The 15,189-nt window shown below is 42.2% G+C and overlaps 1 protein-coding gene across 1 annotated transcript in view; it reads left to right on the top strand.

Moving 5' to 3' along the window:
• Positions 1–326: 326 nt before the first annotated feature.
• Positions 327–15,189, top strand: part of UBE2D1 (ubiquitin conjugating enzyme E2 D1) — a 36,525-nt gene continuing 21,662 nt past the window's right edge. Inside the window, exon 1 of the mRNA XM_074297062.1 lies at positions 327–680. Coding sequence (XP_074153163.1) covers positions 657–680 — 24 coding nt within the window. The 5' untranslated portion in view covers positions 327–656. The remainder of the gene's footprint in view (positions 681–15,189) is intronic.

Raw genomic sequence — 15,189 nt, 5'->3', positions numbered from 1 at the left:
GGGAGTCAGAGGACCCGGGGGAATCCCAGCCCTGCCAATTACTACCTCGCCTGGCCTTGGAGAAGCCCTTTCGCTCTCTGAACCTCAGTTTCCACATCTGTAAAATGGAAGGGTGGGACTAGAGGGCCTCTAAGATCCCTCGCAGCGCTAAGTCGATTTGCTTGGGTGACTCTGGTTCTGAGCGTGCGGGGCCTGCTAGCGGTGGGGGTGCTCCGGCTGGGTGGGTGGCGGAGGGGTTGGACTACAACCCCCAGACGGCGCCGCGGCGTCACGGGGCGGGGCTCCCGGGGGGCGGGGCGAGGGCAGGAGGGCGCAGGCTCCTTCCCAGAAGCGGAAACAAAAGAGCCCCCACCCGCCCGTCGCACACTCGGCTCTCGCTCGCTCGCTCCCCATCCCTCCCCGGGCCGCCCGCTCGCTCACACGCACGCAGGACGCACGCACGCTCGCTTCTTTGCTCGCACACGCAGGCACGCAGGGCTCGCCCGGAGCCGCGGGGGAGTCCGTGTCCGTCGGGAGGAGAACGAACGAACGGCCGCTCGCGGGGGGGTGTGCGCGCGCGCCTCATACTCACGCTCGGCGCTTGCACACGCACGCTGCCCTAGCCCCGCAGCCCAGCGGCCGCCTGAGGCAGGAGGAGCCCAACGCCCCCCGGACCCATGGCGCTGAAGCGGATCCAGAAGGTGAGTGTTTCCCCCCCACCCCCCCAGGGCCGCGGCTCCCGAGAGCCGGGCATCCCTGGGAGGTGGGACGGAGAGGGGACCCCTCCCGGCGCCGGAGATGCGCCCGCAAAGAGCCCGAGCGGGGCTCCGGCTGTTTAGGGAGAGCTTTTATTGTTGTTTATCTCTTCCCTCCTCCGGGCTGGGTTTGAATTAATGATTAGACCTCCCGATCCCACAGGGTGGGGCTTAAAATCTGGCTGCTCTCCCCGATGTCCGGGCCGGGGAGGGGGGGCATGGTGGAGAGCGCAGGCCTCCGGTGTCGCGGGCTCGCCGGATTCCTTTCTTCGCGGCGCCCGGGCTCCTCGTGGGCAGGGAAGGAGCCCCTTTTCTGGGGTCGGGAGGCCTCGGGGAGCCCGTTCCCCCACCTCCCTCCTGCCCGTGCTCTTTAGGTGTCCTCCCCTCCTCCTCCTTCCTCCCCCTCATCCCCCTTCCCCCACCGCCTTGGGGTCACCTCGCCGGCTGCAGCCTGATCAGCCCATCCCGTTTTGACCCTGAGGCACGGGGGAGGGTAACTGAAGGGGAAGGGGGAGGGAGACACGCAGGCTGAGCAGGCTAGTTCCTCCTGGCTGGCCTGAGAACTTTGCTGCAAAGTTTGGGCCTCTGCTTTACGGAGCCCCCCACACCAGAGGTGGCCCGGTCAAGGAGGCGGCGTCGTGCGCCCTCTTGGAGCCCAAGGACTCCGAGCACGATCTTTTGAGAGCGGACCGGCTCGCCGGGCGGGCTGGGATTTGATTTGTTTATCTGTGTGACCTTGGGCAAGTCATTTGGCCAAACGATTTCCTGCAGTGGTTAAAGAAAGGTTTGGGAGAATCCCCAGAGACCTGTAAAGCCCCTTCCCGTCCTCGGTCCCGGGATCTTTTGCCCTCTTGGCTAGATGGTTTGGCACAAAGTTCTCCACTAGGTATGTAGCTCTCTCCTCCGTAGCTTAACCTAGGGTCCATTGACACACTGGGAGTAGATTTCAGGGGCTTGTGAATTTCACGGGAAAACAATTCATCTTTTCCCCCCTAACCTTCTAAGTGAAATTGATCATTCTCTTTAGTTACTTAAACGCATGATTCTGAGAAGGGTCTGAGCTCCACCAGCCTGCCGTTAAGAAGCCCCGGACCCCCGAATCCCCATCTCTTCCAGCTCTAAATATCGGAGTCTTCCTTGCCTTCTTGTTTGCTTACTTACTCGGTGAAGCTATTTAGGGGTCCTTTCAGTAATAGAAAAGGGGATAGGACTGGATTGTCTTTAAGACCCTAGGACTCCTTTCAGTCCTCTGCCTGTGTGTGTGGCCTGCTGTACGGGCCGTGGTTCTTTACCCGAAGCGCAAACTACTTCGACATTTGCAACACAATTCGAGCGTTCTCATTGGCAGAGGCGCCAGGAAGGACTTCTGTCTTGGAAACTGTGGGTCTGGCTGAATCTGCCTCAAGACATTTACTAGGGTGGGAAGGAGCTTCAGGTTCCTCTTCCTTAAAATGGGGTTGCTGTTTGCCCCACCTCTCCCATCTGTCTTTCCTGCCTGTGTGAGTCTTTCTGTGATCTGTAAATCCTTCCTAAAGGATACACCCCAGCACTGGAGTCCTTCCTCTGCGTCATGTCATATTTCCCTGATAGCAGTGTGCATCTGTTGACCTCACCACATGACTGGCCTCCTTTTCTCTGGCATGGCAGCCCTGCTGGTATCTTGTATTCTGCTACTTGGACTGAAATCATCACCTTTGCAGCCTCCTACCTAACACCTCCCACCAGCTAGCCAGGTGTGCTTCTGCAACTGCTTTAAAGTTGGAGGAAGGAGGAGTGAGGGGAGGGGAAAAAGAAGGGAAGGAGAGGGAGAGAGAAACCCTTCTGTTGTCTCTTGAAGATGAGGACAGGAAAAAATCAAGTAGTATTTCCCACTCTTTCCTACTGATCCACCTTGCTTGCTGGGAAAATAAGTGTCTTTTGTCTTCAGTTACTGTCCATTGCTAGAGAAGACAGAAGAACTAATTTTCTTTGGCTGTTTAAAGGTCATGAACTCTATTTAATAAATAAAGCCATATCTTCCGTTTTCTGTAGTGATGGGACTGATGATAATGTTCCAGTCTTTATTTTTCTCATGTCTTAGCAGTGATGGTGCAATCACTAACATTCTTGAACCAAATGTAATATATTTTCAAAGTAAATCTCAAATTTTCATTTTCTTCCTTTGAGTGAGGATTTTTCATATGGTGTGTGTGTTTTCAGTATGTGAATGACCACAATATCTTGGACTCTGTTCTGAAAATGAGGAGCTGCTATTGAATTGCTTAATTTGGGAGTTTCTTGCACCCAGAGAAACCTTTTGCACTCAATACTGAACTCGGATTAATTCTATTTGTATCTGTTTATATAACATTTAAAATGTTTTTGAGTTGTTCTTCAGTCCTGTCCTGTCTAATTCTTCATGACCTCATTTGGGTTTTCTGAAAAAGATACTTAAGGTTGGACGTTTCCTTCTCCAGCTCATTTTACAGATGAGGAAAACAGGGTTAAGTGATTTGTTCAAGGTCACTCAGCTACTAAGTGGTAGAGCCTCAAAGTTTGAACTCTGCAAGAGGAGTCCTTGATTCCAAGCCTAGCATTCATTCTATCCATTGTGCCCTTTTATCCTCATTTTGCAAATAAGGAAATGGAATCTCAGTTTAAGTGATTTGCTTATGAGTTGCAAGCAGGAAATGGCATTTGAATCCAGGGCTTTCTTATGCTGAAATGCTGTGCTGAGATAAGAGTATTTTCTATTTTTTCTTTTTAAGTCTAAGAGTGTTAAATGACTTGACTAGGGTCCCCCAGTTATTACATGTTTGAGGCTCTATTTGCCTTTAGAACTTTTTGGCTCCAACTCGGAACTGTTTTCTGGTAGAGTTGTGGACTGGTCCTTTGCCATATACACTGTTTTCTGGTAGAGTTGTGGACTGGTCCTTTGCCATATACCCAAGCAGACATAACACAGATACTTAATTTTTTGTTTTTCTATACTTTCATGCCATATACTGTGAGTCACTTAACCTCTATTTGCCTCAGTTTCCTCATCTATAAAATGGGGATAATAATAGCACTTACCACCCTGAGTTGTGGGGATAAAATAAGATAATCGACGTAAGACATTCTACAGGCCTATAATTACTGTTGTTGTTACTATTATTACTCCAACTGGCAGTTCACTTTTCTTTAGTGCTTTAAGGTGTGCAAGGCACTCACCACTTGTTTTCTCTTGATGCTAGGGGACTTAATTTAGTTTTGGCGTGCTATGTTACTTTCCTATTCCTCCTAGAAAGGGCTATCCCAGAGTCATAGATTTTCTTAGGTTAAAGGGGGGAGATCTAAAATAGTTTGACCTTCTGTTATCTCTTTAAAGCCAGGGGCCCTCCGGAGCTGGCCTACCTTCAGTTCTGTCCATTGTATTGTTCTGGCCGGCACTACTTTTTAAATTCCTTATAAAGAATTTGAGCTAATGATTAGCCCACTTGCATGATGTGAAATCAGGAACAGACCTCTTGGTTTTCTGGTTCCTCTGTTGAAGAGTGAGATGAGGCTTGTTGTGCAAATATGGCAACCCTGGTAATTATTCCCCAGTGCCTCGATGTTCCCATAAGGAGCCCTAAAGATTGGCTTGTACATGAGCTGACTTGAGAGTCAATATTTAACGTGACAGTTTATGTTAATGCAGAAGGAATGTGTGTGATTGATCCCGGGCCTTCGAGCCTCCTTTGCTCCTCATGAAGTAATGTATGTGACAACTTTAGAAATAATCTCAAAAATCCTCTCCAGAAAGGGAGATCCACCTATGGAACTTGAAAATTGGCTCATAATTCATAGATGAGCAGCTGGATCTGGGTCCTAACAGTGCTTGCCCCGTGTTTACAAAGCACTTTCCTCAGGACCATGTTGTGGGGTAAGGGAGTAGAAAGGAAGCCACTGAGGCACAGAGAGCCAGCCACCAAGCATGGGCTTTGTAACTATGAGCCCAGTGCCATTTTCCCAGAATCCTTATTTATATACCTAAACACTTATTGGTCCCAATAGAAAGTTCTGTTGAAAAAAAGCCTTTTTAGTGAAAGAGATAGAGAAAAAAAACCTTTTTATAAGATGGTTGAATCTTTTTATAAAATATTGAACCTAATTTTAATAAATAATAGAGCTCTGTGTTGCTTTAAAAATATTGTATTCCCTAAAAAAAGGGACACAGGTTTTTCAAAGAGCTTGGTCCATCCCTGCCAAGGCAGTTACTTTTCAAGTCCAATTTATGAAAATGAATCTGCATCCCAAACAGCAGTAGCTTTGAACAATGGGCACTTGTATCAGTCCAGCAGGTATTTAAGAAATACATCTGTAATTGGGAAAATTTTCATCTTGGGGAAAAAAAAAATCCCAGATTCCTTCTAGAGAGGGGGCAGGGTAAAACTTAAAAATCTAACACAGTGTGAGGAAAAAAAAAAACCAAAACACCTCGTTTCTCTAAGAATTTCCTACGGATCCCTTTGTGGAGTCAGATCTTTTTAACAAGTCTGATTTTTTTCTTTTCTTCTCACCTTTTGCTTTTTTTTTCTCCCTCCTTTAAAAGTATAATGGTGTGAGGGAAACGAATATATTCAGAGGCAGGGCTCTTCAGTTCTTGTTTGTTGGGGGTTATTAATAGCATATACCTAAATAAGACTTTTGCTTAAAAAAGAAATCCTAAAACCAGGCCTGGAGGTATGCAAGGCTGCCTCCAGTCAGCCTTCTCTGACTAAAGTGAGTGTTCTGTTGAGAATAACAGAAAGTATCAGTTTAGTTCATCAGACAAAACTGCCCCTGCCCTCTGGGATCTTCTGCTCTCCTTCCAGGTTCTGACATCTTGAAGGAGGGCTGGGTAACTAAGCCATCAGCTTCCTCCAAAGGTCATGAACTGCCTCCTGTGTTGTCTCCTAGAGCTTGTGTACTTTTGCATACTAAATTTGCCAATTAAATATGTATGGGAGGAATAGCACTTGCATTGCATCAGACTGAGGGCCTGCTATTTTACCACCCTGAGGTTTGCCTTGGCTTCTCCCAGCCTTCATTGATTGAAAGTCTGTCAATGAGTCCTCCTGGAGGTCTAAGAATGGCCTGAGGAGGGGGCAGCCTAGCTGGCACAGTGGATAGAGCACCAGCCTTGAATTCAGGAGGACCCGAGTCTCAGACACTTAACACTTCCTAGCTGTGTGACCCTGGGCAAGTCACTTAACCCCAGCCTCAGGAAAAAAAAAAAAAGAAGAATGAACTGAGGAAGGCGGGGGTCAGGATCAGTACTGGATTGCCTTTGGCTCTAGAGGACCCTGGAAAACTTGGGGTTACCTCTTTGACTTTGGTGATGCTCGAATTGGCTTTTTCTAACTTAGCCCAGAATGGCTGCCTTCTCATCCCATTGGCTATCTCCTGGTTGACTCTTCCCCCTCCACCCCTCGAACTATTTCTTCACTTCTGATCTTATCCCCTAATCAGTTTTCATTCTAGAAGCCAGCTGAAACTTGTAGCCTGCCCAGCTATTTATGGCCAAAGGCCCCACCGCTTAGTGGAAGGCAGTTTGGTGGGAAGGAAAAGGGGGTGGAGAGTGTCCTTCTAAGCAACCCCCAGCAGGAAAAAGAATCTGCTTGTTTTTTCTAGGTAGGGCTGCCTTGAAATGTAGTTCCCTAGAGTTTAGTCAGTGGCGTGCTGCAGAATTGGGCGGGAAGGTGCTAAGATAGTTCTGGTGGCCAGAGCTTGCTTCCAGAATTGAAATGCTGACCTAGATTTAACCTATTTGCACTGTGATAAGGAATTTTTGTTTTTTTAAGGTGTTCTCTTCTGTGATGTTTGCACACTTCAGAAACTTGTGTTCCTGAAAACCTTCATGAATCATTCTAGGTTGGGGTTATTTTCTGGAAATAATTTAGGCTCAACCACCAGCACCACAGTGTCTTGAGAATCCTGTCTTGTAGGTTCTCCAGAGTTCTCTGGGAACTTGGCTGTGGACAGTGTTACAAAAGCTCATGATTTTTACTTTGTTATTTTGAAAGCTGGATGAGTAAACACAACGTGATACATTCTCATCCAGTTCTAGCCATGGCGATGCATCTGTTGATACAAAGTGTCATTGTTTATTGTTTTCCACTAAAAATGGAAGTGTTCGGTGGCCTTTGCCTACTCTCCTATCTCCAGATTTAGAGCTTTGTCAACTTTAGGAGAAACTTTAGGTAGAAATGAAAACATTTGGTAGGAATTCTTGAAGTGGATTGTAGTGTGGTTGGAGGCAGGTTATTGTAGCAGTGGAAAATAGCTTTAGAAGGCTATTTTCTTTAGAAAGCAACATTGAGTGAGATGATTTTTTTGGAAAGTCTGACATAAGTGTTATCAAATATGGCCTCAAACATTTTGTACTTGAGTGAATCATTTAACCCTCCGTGCCTCAGTTTCCTCATCTGTAAAATGAGCTGGCGAAGGAAATGACAAAACACATTAGTATCTTGGCTAAGAAAGCCTTAAATGAGGTTGAGAAGAGTCAGACACAACAAAAGAACAGTAGCAAAGTGGCTGTTGCTTTCCTATGCTTCCATCCTCAACAGAATTTTCTCTTGATATGAAGCAGAAGTAATAGATATAGATCTATAGTGATAGCATGCACCTCATAGGGATGATCTCTAGTCCATCTCTTCTTCTTCTTCTTCTTTTTTTTTTTGAGGCTGGGGTTAAGTGACAAGGTCACACAGCTAGGCAGTGTTAAGTGTCTGAGACCAGATTTGAGCTCGGGTCCTCCTGAATTCAAGACTGGTGTTCTATCCACTGCGCCACCTAGCTGCCCTTCAAGTCCATCTCTTCTGAGAGGTATATGTCCTCATTGAGCTCCTGCAGTGGAGATTGGTCATTTAAATTGTCTTTTTTTTTTCCCCCTGAGCCTAGAGTTAAGTGACTTGCCCAGGGTCACACAGCTAGGCAGTGTTAAGTGTCTGAGACCAGATTTGAACTCCGGTCCTCCAGAATTCAGGGCTAGTGCTCTATCCACTGCACCACCTAGCTGCCCCAGTCATTTAAATTCAACAGTCATGAATATTTTGTTGGAAATAGAAGATCGCCTCTCACTAACTCACTTGGGACATAAGTAGTAGAATTAGTGTCAAAGGATATGGAAAGTTTAGTTGGAACTTTTTTCACTTAGGTCTAGATTATTATTTCCGAGAAGGCCTGGCCAGTTTGTTATTAATCAAACTATCTATTCGGACAACGTCTTCAATTTTGACCTCTTTTAATAGATTTTTATTGATATCTTTTGTTTATATGTTCATCTGGATTTCCATTTTTATCCTATTTATTTCTTCTCCCAAAGAGCCACCCCTTGTAATAGACTTTAAGTACAATTATATTATTTATGAATACATTGGGAATGTGTACACAAAAATTAACATAACTCTGAGCCTCCACCTCACCTGCAACAAATTACAAGATGAATTAAAAAAAGATCACTGAGTCAACATTGAGTGAGATGATTTTTTTGGAAAGCATAACTTTAGGTGAAGTAAAAACAAGTGTTATCAATAAAAAATTCTTTTAAAAATAGTCAATACTTGCACATGTTAATCTATATTAGAATGCTTGCTGTCTAGGGGAGTAAGAGGGAGGGAGAAAAATTTGGAACACGAGGTTTTGCAAATATGAATTTGAAAACTTTGCATATATTTGGAAAAATAAAAAGCTATATTTAAAGAAGAAAAAAAAAACTAGTCAATACTAGTCCTTTACAAGGGGAAGTAATTGAAATATTGCTTATAATATCAGGGTTTTTTGATACATTGATCAGTCTGGCTAGATTTTCCCCTCTTCCTCTTTTTCGATTTACATTGGGAATGTGTAACATGACACTGAGCCTCCACCTCACCTGCAACAAATTACAAGATGAATTTTAAAAAGTCACTGAGTCAACATTGAGTGAGATGATTTTCTCTCTCTATATATATACTTTAAATTTTAAATATTAAATTTAAAAAAATAATGCATATTAATGTGTTGTAAAACATAAGAATGACAAAAATGAAAAACAAAAGTTGGAAAACATTTTATTTTTTTAGTGATACAAAAAACATTTTTTTATTGTTAGGCAGTATTGTTGAATATACTTTTTTTTTTTTTTTAACTGCATATGCCCTGGCATATAGACTAATCTTGTAAATAATTGTTAATAATTAATTTATTAATTTGATTTTTTTAAAAGTGACTACATTGCCCAGTCAGTGAATGTAATGGCTTTTTGGGTGTGTAACTCCATATACAAGATGCTAAACAAACTGAAAGAGTGAATTGCCTCTGATTTCACTGCAACAGAAAATTTTCAACATACGTGTGCTTTTTCTTTACCTCTGCCTGGTGGATTGACTCATTCTTTAATTTCCTGCTGATAACAGGATATTTTGGTTTTTTTATATGACTTTGAGAAAGAAGGAAGCCAGATTGACTGAACTGTCTCATTAGCTGAGAAAGGCAGGTCAGAGACCAGTTGGGAACAGCTTGGAGTTTATATTTGGTGTGAAAGGTAAAAAGACCTGTTGAAATCTATCAAGGAGGAAGAGATGTAGTTAGACCCAAGCTGATGGGTCATGTAGCCTAAGCAGAACAATTTCAGACAAAAGGTTCTGAGAACCTGACTTTTAGGATAGGACTTGGAGTGAAAAGAAAGGGGCACAGCATGTGAGAGAAGGTTGGGAAGACAGACAGCCCTGCTCGGCATCTGCTTCAGTATGTGGAGTAGGGTTGACTTAGGGTAGGAGCCTGAGTGACTAGAATAGATAGAAATTGGGAAATTTGGAAGAGGAGGGAAAGAACATAATAAAATCTACAATGCAGATAATAGCAACCCACCATACCTGATCTTCCTGGGTGATTCATTCTTTCCTTCCCCAAATGGAGAGGTTCGTAGGTGGGACTCCTTCTCACCACCCTGGAACCTCAAGGCCACACTTCAAGGGGCACTTTTCTGCAGCCACAAATGGTGTGGAGGATGGAGCTGTGTGTGGGTGTTCAGGTGTGCGTGCACAGGACAGTGATGGAGGCGGAGAGATTTTCCAAAGAGCTTCTTTGCTGTTGCTGCTGCCGTCTTGGGTGTCTGCTGTAATTGTTTTGTGAATGTACAGGGCAGAAAAGGGAAACTGGTAAGCTTGCACTAGAGTGGGGGGGTGAGCAAAGGGGATGTGTTTCAGACAAGTCTTCCTGCCCTCTGCTTGATCACCCTTTAAGGTCATCACTTGCTCTCCACTTTTTAAATTTTCCAGGTTGTTTTTTTTTTTTTTTCCTACAAATGATTATATTCTCCCCTCCCCAGTTGAATAATAATAATAAAAAAAAAGAAAACCCTTGCATAGTTCAGTTCTTGACCCGACCTGGGCCAAAATGGATGCCTCAGTTGGCCTTTGAAGGCCGTCGCTGTCCTGCCAGGAGGAGGAGATTCTGGTCTCTGATGTCGTCATTGTAGAGATTTCCCTGGTTCTGCTCACTTCTCCCTGCACCAGTTAGTTCCTTGACGTGTTCTTGGTTTCCTCTGAAACTGGCCATTTCATCACTTCTTGTGGTGCAATAATATTCTATTACACTCACAAGCCCGTAATTCGGTGAGCTCTTCTCCAATCCGTGGGCAGTTCCCAGTTTTTGGCTACTCTGAAAAGAGCTGCTATAAATATTTTTGTGCATATGGATCCTCTTCCTCTTATTAAAAACAGAATCTTTGGCGGGACATAAACAGGAACCATAATGGTCCAGAGGACTTGGAGCAGTAAGGAGGAGATTCTTATTACAGACCAGCAGCTATTGTGCAAATTTGAGTCTGAAAGGTCCCTGGTGGTTCTCCAGGACCCCACCTCCAGCATGTGCAGAAGCAGGCCTTGAGTTCAGGTCTCCCTGAGCTGGTTTGGCTCTTCCATTACATGTACTAGTTTTTAAAAACTTTTTGCCTTTAATAGTATTTTTACTTTTTCTACCTCCCTTCTTCTCCTTCCTCCCCAGTCTGATACAAATGAAACATATACTGTTATGTTAAACATTTCCACATTAATCATGTTGCTATGCATTCTCTCTTTAAAAGAGTAATAAGTTCATATAGGAAGTTACCAGATTATCCTTACCAACCACAGCCATGGCTCAGGGGATTCTGTCTTTTCCTCTGTTCTTTACTCCCCCTTCCCCTCCTCCTATGAAATTTCTCCTTTTTTCATAGTTGCATTAAATCTGAAAAAAGGAAGACCTGAATTCAAATATGGCCTCAGACGCTTTGTACCTGGGTGAGTCATTTAACCCTCTTTGCCTCAATTTCCTCATCTGTAAAATGAGCTGGCGAAGGAAATGGCAAAACACATTAGTATCTTGGCTAAGAAAGCTTTAAATGAGGTTGAGAAGAGTGAGACACAACAAAAGAACAGCAGGAAAAAAAACAAACCAAAAAATTAGTTATGGCTCTGGCAGGAGCAGCACCCACCATTGCTGACTTTTCCTTCTTCCTTCAACGTAGCACTTGTCTGTACTTTTTAGACACTGCCCTGGTTAAAATGGCTACATACTCCATCCAGGGAAAGACAATTTTGATAAGGGCCTTTTTTCTCTGAGGAGCACTTACCTGGTAGTATTCCAGGTCTGCCAACTTTTACTTTGATCACGACAGTGAAATTAGTGGGAAAACTCCAATATTTTGTGTTTGGAGAAGAGGCCAGGCAGCTGTTTGATTTGTAGAAATTCTGCCATGACTACTATTAAGGAAGTTCTATATTTGAAGCATTTCTGCCAGCTTTTTTTTTTCTTTTTTTTTTTGACTTTTTAAAAATCTTGAAATAGCTACTGTCCGCTGCATATAAGTGGATCAGAGTCTGAACTGAAAGTACAAGAAATGTTTATGTATGAGCAAGCCAACCATAGCTCATATGTCCCTGTAGTGGAAACACCCAGCAAGGAAATCCAGTAAGAATTGTTCCCTTGTTGTAGGAGTGGGAGGCTGTGAGGAGAGCTGTGGCTACAGCTAGCTGCCTGTTGGTCTGCTGATGGTTTTTGAAATGAGTCAATAGTGGGCGTTTTTGAGTTGCAGTTAAATGAGTACTCCAAACATCCCTATTGACTGGACACTAGGCCTTTACATTGCACGGAATATGGAGATTTAAGCAGTCAAAGAAATCTTGAAGCTACGAAATAATAAACTTATTTATTATTTAATCCACTTAATGATTTTCTTTCTTTCTTTTTTTGGTTAATTTGTACAATTTGGAATCGATATTTGTTGAATACCATCATATCTGAGCGACTGAAGGGGAATGATAGTTGAGTGAGACAATTTTGTAACATGCTAAGAAAATAAAAGTAATATGAACCTCCACAACCACCTTTAAACTGTTGCCAGTCTTCTGGGAGCTTGGCTTTTTCTTTGATCTCATGCCTCCTCAGTTCCCATTTATTCGATTACCGGCTTTGTATTAGTTTACCTTGTCTAGTTTTAGATTTTAAGTTCCTCAGGGGCAGAGACAATGTGTAGATTGGTTTAATGTAGAACACTAGGCATATTGTGTGACTCTTGTAAATAATGCTGTGTGTGCAGTTTCAAATTTGACCTGGGCCCTCTCTCTAGTATTTTTATGATGTGGGGTTGATACAGAGAGCCTTGGAAATGTTAAGGCTTTAAATGCTAAACCTCTAAAATAGACTGTTTTGTTTCTTTTTGATTTCCTGTCAGCCCTTGTAAACTGAACATCACCATACTGCTTTTTCCTTAACCATTTCTCGCTCTGTCTTAAAATTGTGGCCACAGTTCTTTCAATACCCTTAGAAAGGGTTTGGATAATGGTCAAATTAGTAGTGTTGATCCTTTTTGTGTGACATGCTTTTAAGTGTTCACGTGTAATTCCTGTTGGGTTTATATATATCTCCATGTACATGGTAACGCCTCTCCCCTGTCGCACTCCATTAGAAGGCGAGACTTCGCAGCTTTTTTTGTCCTTGTGTCCCCATCATTTAGCACGGTGGCTGGGGCAGAGTGAGAGCTTAGTGGTCCGTGATTGCTGATCATTTTGTTAAATTGGTAAAGTTCACTTGGGAGAAGAGATTTATTTAGAAAAAGTAAAAGTAAAACAGATCTCTTCCTCCTGATTGAAAGTCCTTAGAACCACAGTAATCAGCAATGTTTATGATTAAATTTATGAGATGCTGTATGTGCAGGGTTTTCCTAATGATTCATATGAAAAGATGGCAGCTTTGGGGGGGATTTTGCCTGAAAATTATGGACAACCAGTTAGGTATATTTTAGTTTAGTTCTTTAATTAGGTTTATTAACATTATATTAATCATAAATGTTATAGACATCATTCATTTTTGTAAAACTTTGTGTTTCAAGTTTTTCTCCCTTATTTCTCCCCTTTCCAAGACAGCAAGCAATCCGATATAGGTTAAACATGTGCAGTCCTTTTAAACTTATTCCATATTTGTCATATTATGCAAGAAAAATCAGACCAAAAGGGGAAAAGCCATGAAAAAGAAAAACCAAACAAACAAAGATGAAAATACAATGCTTTGACCCACATTCAGTCTCCATAGTTCAGAATTTTGAATGTGGATGACATTTTCTACCCCCAGTCTTTTGGAATTGTCTTGAATCACCGCATTGTTGAGAAGAGCCAAGTCCTTTCCAGTTGATCATCACATAATCTTGATGTTACTGTGTACAGTGTTCTTCTCGTGGTTCTACTCACTTCTCTCAACATTCATTTTTGGAAGATTTTGTATTCCAAATTTTTCTTCCTCTCTTCTTTGCCTCCTCCCAAGACAGCAGGCAATCTGATAGAGGTTATACATTTGCAACCAAGAAACATTACTGTTAATAAGTTACAATTAAGTTTACAATTAGATATATTTCAGTATTTGTAAAATAGCAGGACTATAGAGTAATGAAGTATCAATATATAGTCTTACATTACAGCGACATTTTGTGTTTTTTAAACCAATTACCAACTTGTCTCTTTTCTCTTTCTGTTCTCACCTCCAAGGGATATAAGGTGTCAAAGACTTAGTTTTTGCCTCCTTCTGTCTTAGTCATTTCCACTGCCATGCTACCTGTCCCCCTTAACCTTTCTCAAATTGGTCTGTCAGAACTCTAAATCTTCTCCTTAGTGAAATGCCCAGGTATATCTTGTATAAGGAACAATCTATTTAGATGTTAACATATATATGTGGTCTTTTAGGCTTGTGCCATTTAAGATCAAACCATAATAGCTTTCTTCTTTAAAAAAAAAAAAAATTGGAAATGTGACCTAGTTTAAATAAATATATATAATTTGACCAAACTATTGAAACTGGCCCTGTTGTTTCTCTGTCATGAGTAGCAGTGATATGTTTAAGAAGTTTTTTCTTGTTTTCATTTTTATATACAATTTTCTTAATGAAGTTTTATTTTTATTTTTGTGTACAACTTTTCTTAACGAAGTTTGTGAATAAGAGGAAAATAGAAAGCATCACTTCTGTGTTTCCAGCGATGGCTTTTGTAACAGAGAATGGACCTGTCCAAAAAGATAGGGTCATAAGTTAAAGAGGACTAAGGTAGGAAGTGAAACTCTTTTAAGAATTTAACTTATAGATTTTGTGTTGTTCTCTGTCTCTCATAACTTCAGTGTTAATGTCTTTTATACTAACTTTTATCATTGATTTTTTGAATCCCCAAAAGATCAGAGAAAGCAAAAAGAACTCAAATGGACAAAACAATTTTCAGCAGATTTTTTTGGTGGCTAAGAATGGGAAACCAAAAAGGGATGCCTCTCATTTGAAAGTGGTTGAACAAATGATGATACCAAAGGGTAGAAACAACTAGGTAGCTCAGTGGATAGAGCAGTGAGACTGAGTTCGAATCCAACCAGGTGTCACCCTGGGCAAGACACCTAACCTGTCTGCCTCACATGCAAATTGGGGATAATATTTATAACTCCCTTCCAGAATTGTGAGGATAAGATTAGATATTAGATAATATAATATTATAAAGCACTTAAAATCCAATGTAAGTCGTAACTGTTATTGCAATGGAACACTATTGTGAGGTAAGAAATGTGTTTAGAGAAACTAGGGAACATAAGTAGAGCAAACTGAGGAGAACCCAGAGAGCACCATGTGTAGTAATATTCTCATTTTGAAAGATTTTAAGGCCATTAGGTGGCACAGGGGTTATTGTGGTGTTGAGTGCATATTAGAGTTCTAGTTCTGCCCCACCTGCTTACCTATATCTTCTGTGGGCCCTGAGCACGGTCATTTTAGCTCCCTTACCTGAATATGGATAATAAGGGCTCCCACCTCACCAGGTTGTATAAGAATCAAATGAGTTATTGTGATTTGTTTTGCCAATTTTAAAGCACTACATTTATGTTAGATATTATTTAAGATTTCTTAATCAAGGTAATGACCAACCAGGACGATGGGTGTTACCCCTCTCTTGACATTACATGCTGAAGTTCCAGGATTGACTGAT

The sequence above is a fragment of the Sminthopsis crassicaudata genome, chromosome 2, assembly GCF_048593235.1.
Source record: "Sminthopsis crassicaudata isolate SCR6 chromosome 2, ASM4859323v1, whole genome shotgun sequence".
Taxonomy (NCBI): Eukaryota; Metazoa; Chordata; class Mammalia; order Dasyuromorphia; family Dasyuridae; genus Sminthopsis; species Sminthopsis crassicaudata.
Note: the sequence above shows the minus strand (reverse complement) of the source record. Positions and strands in the feature narration are given on the sequence as shown.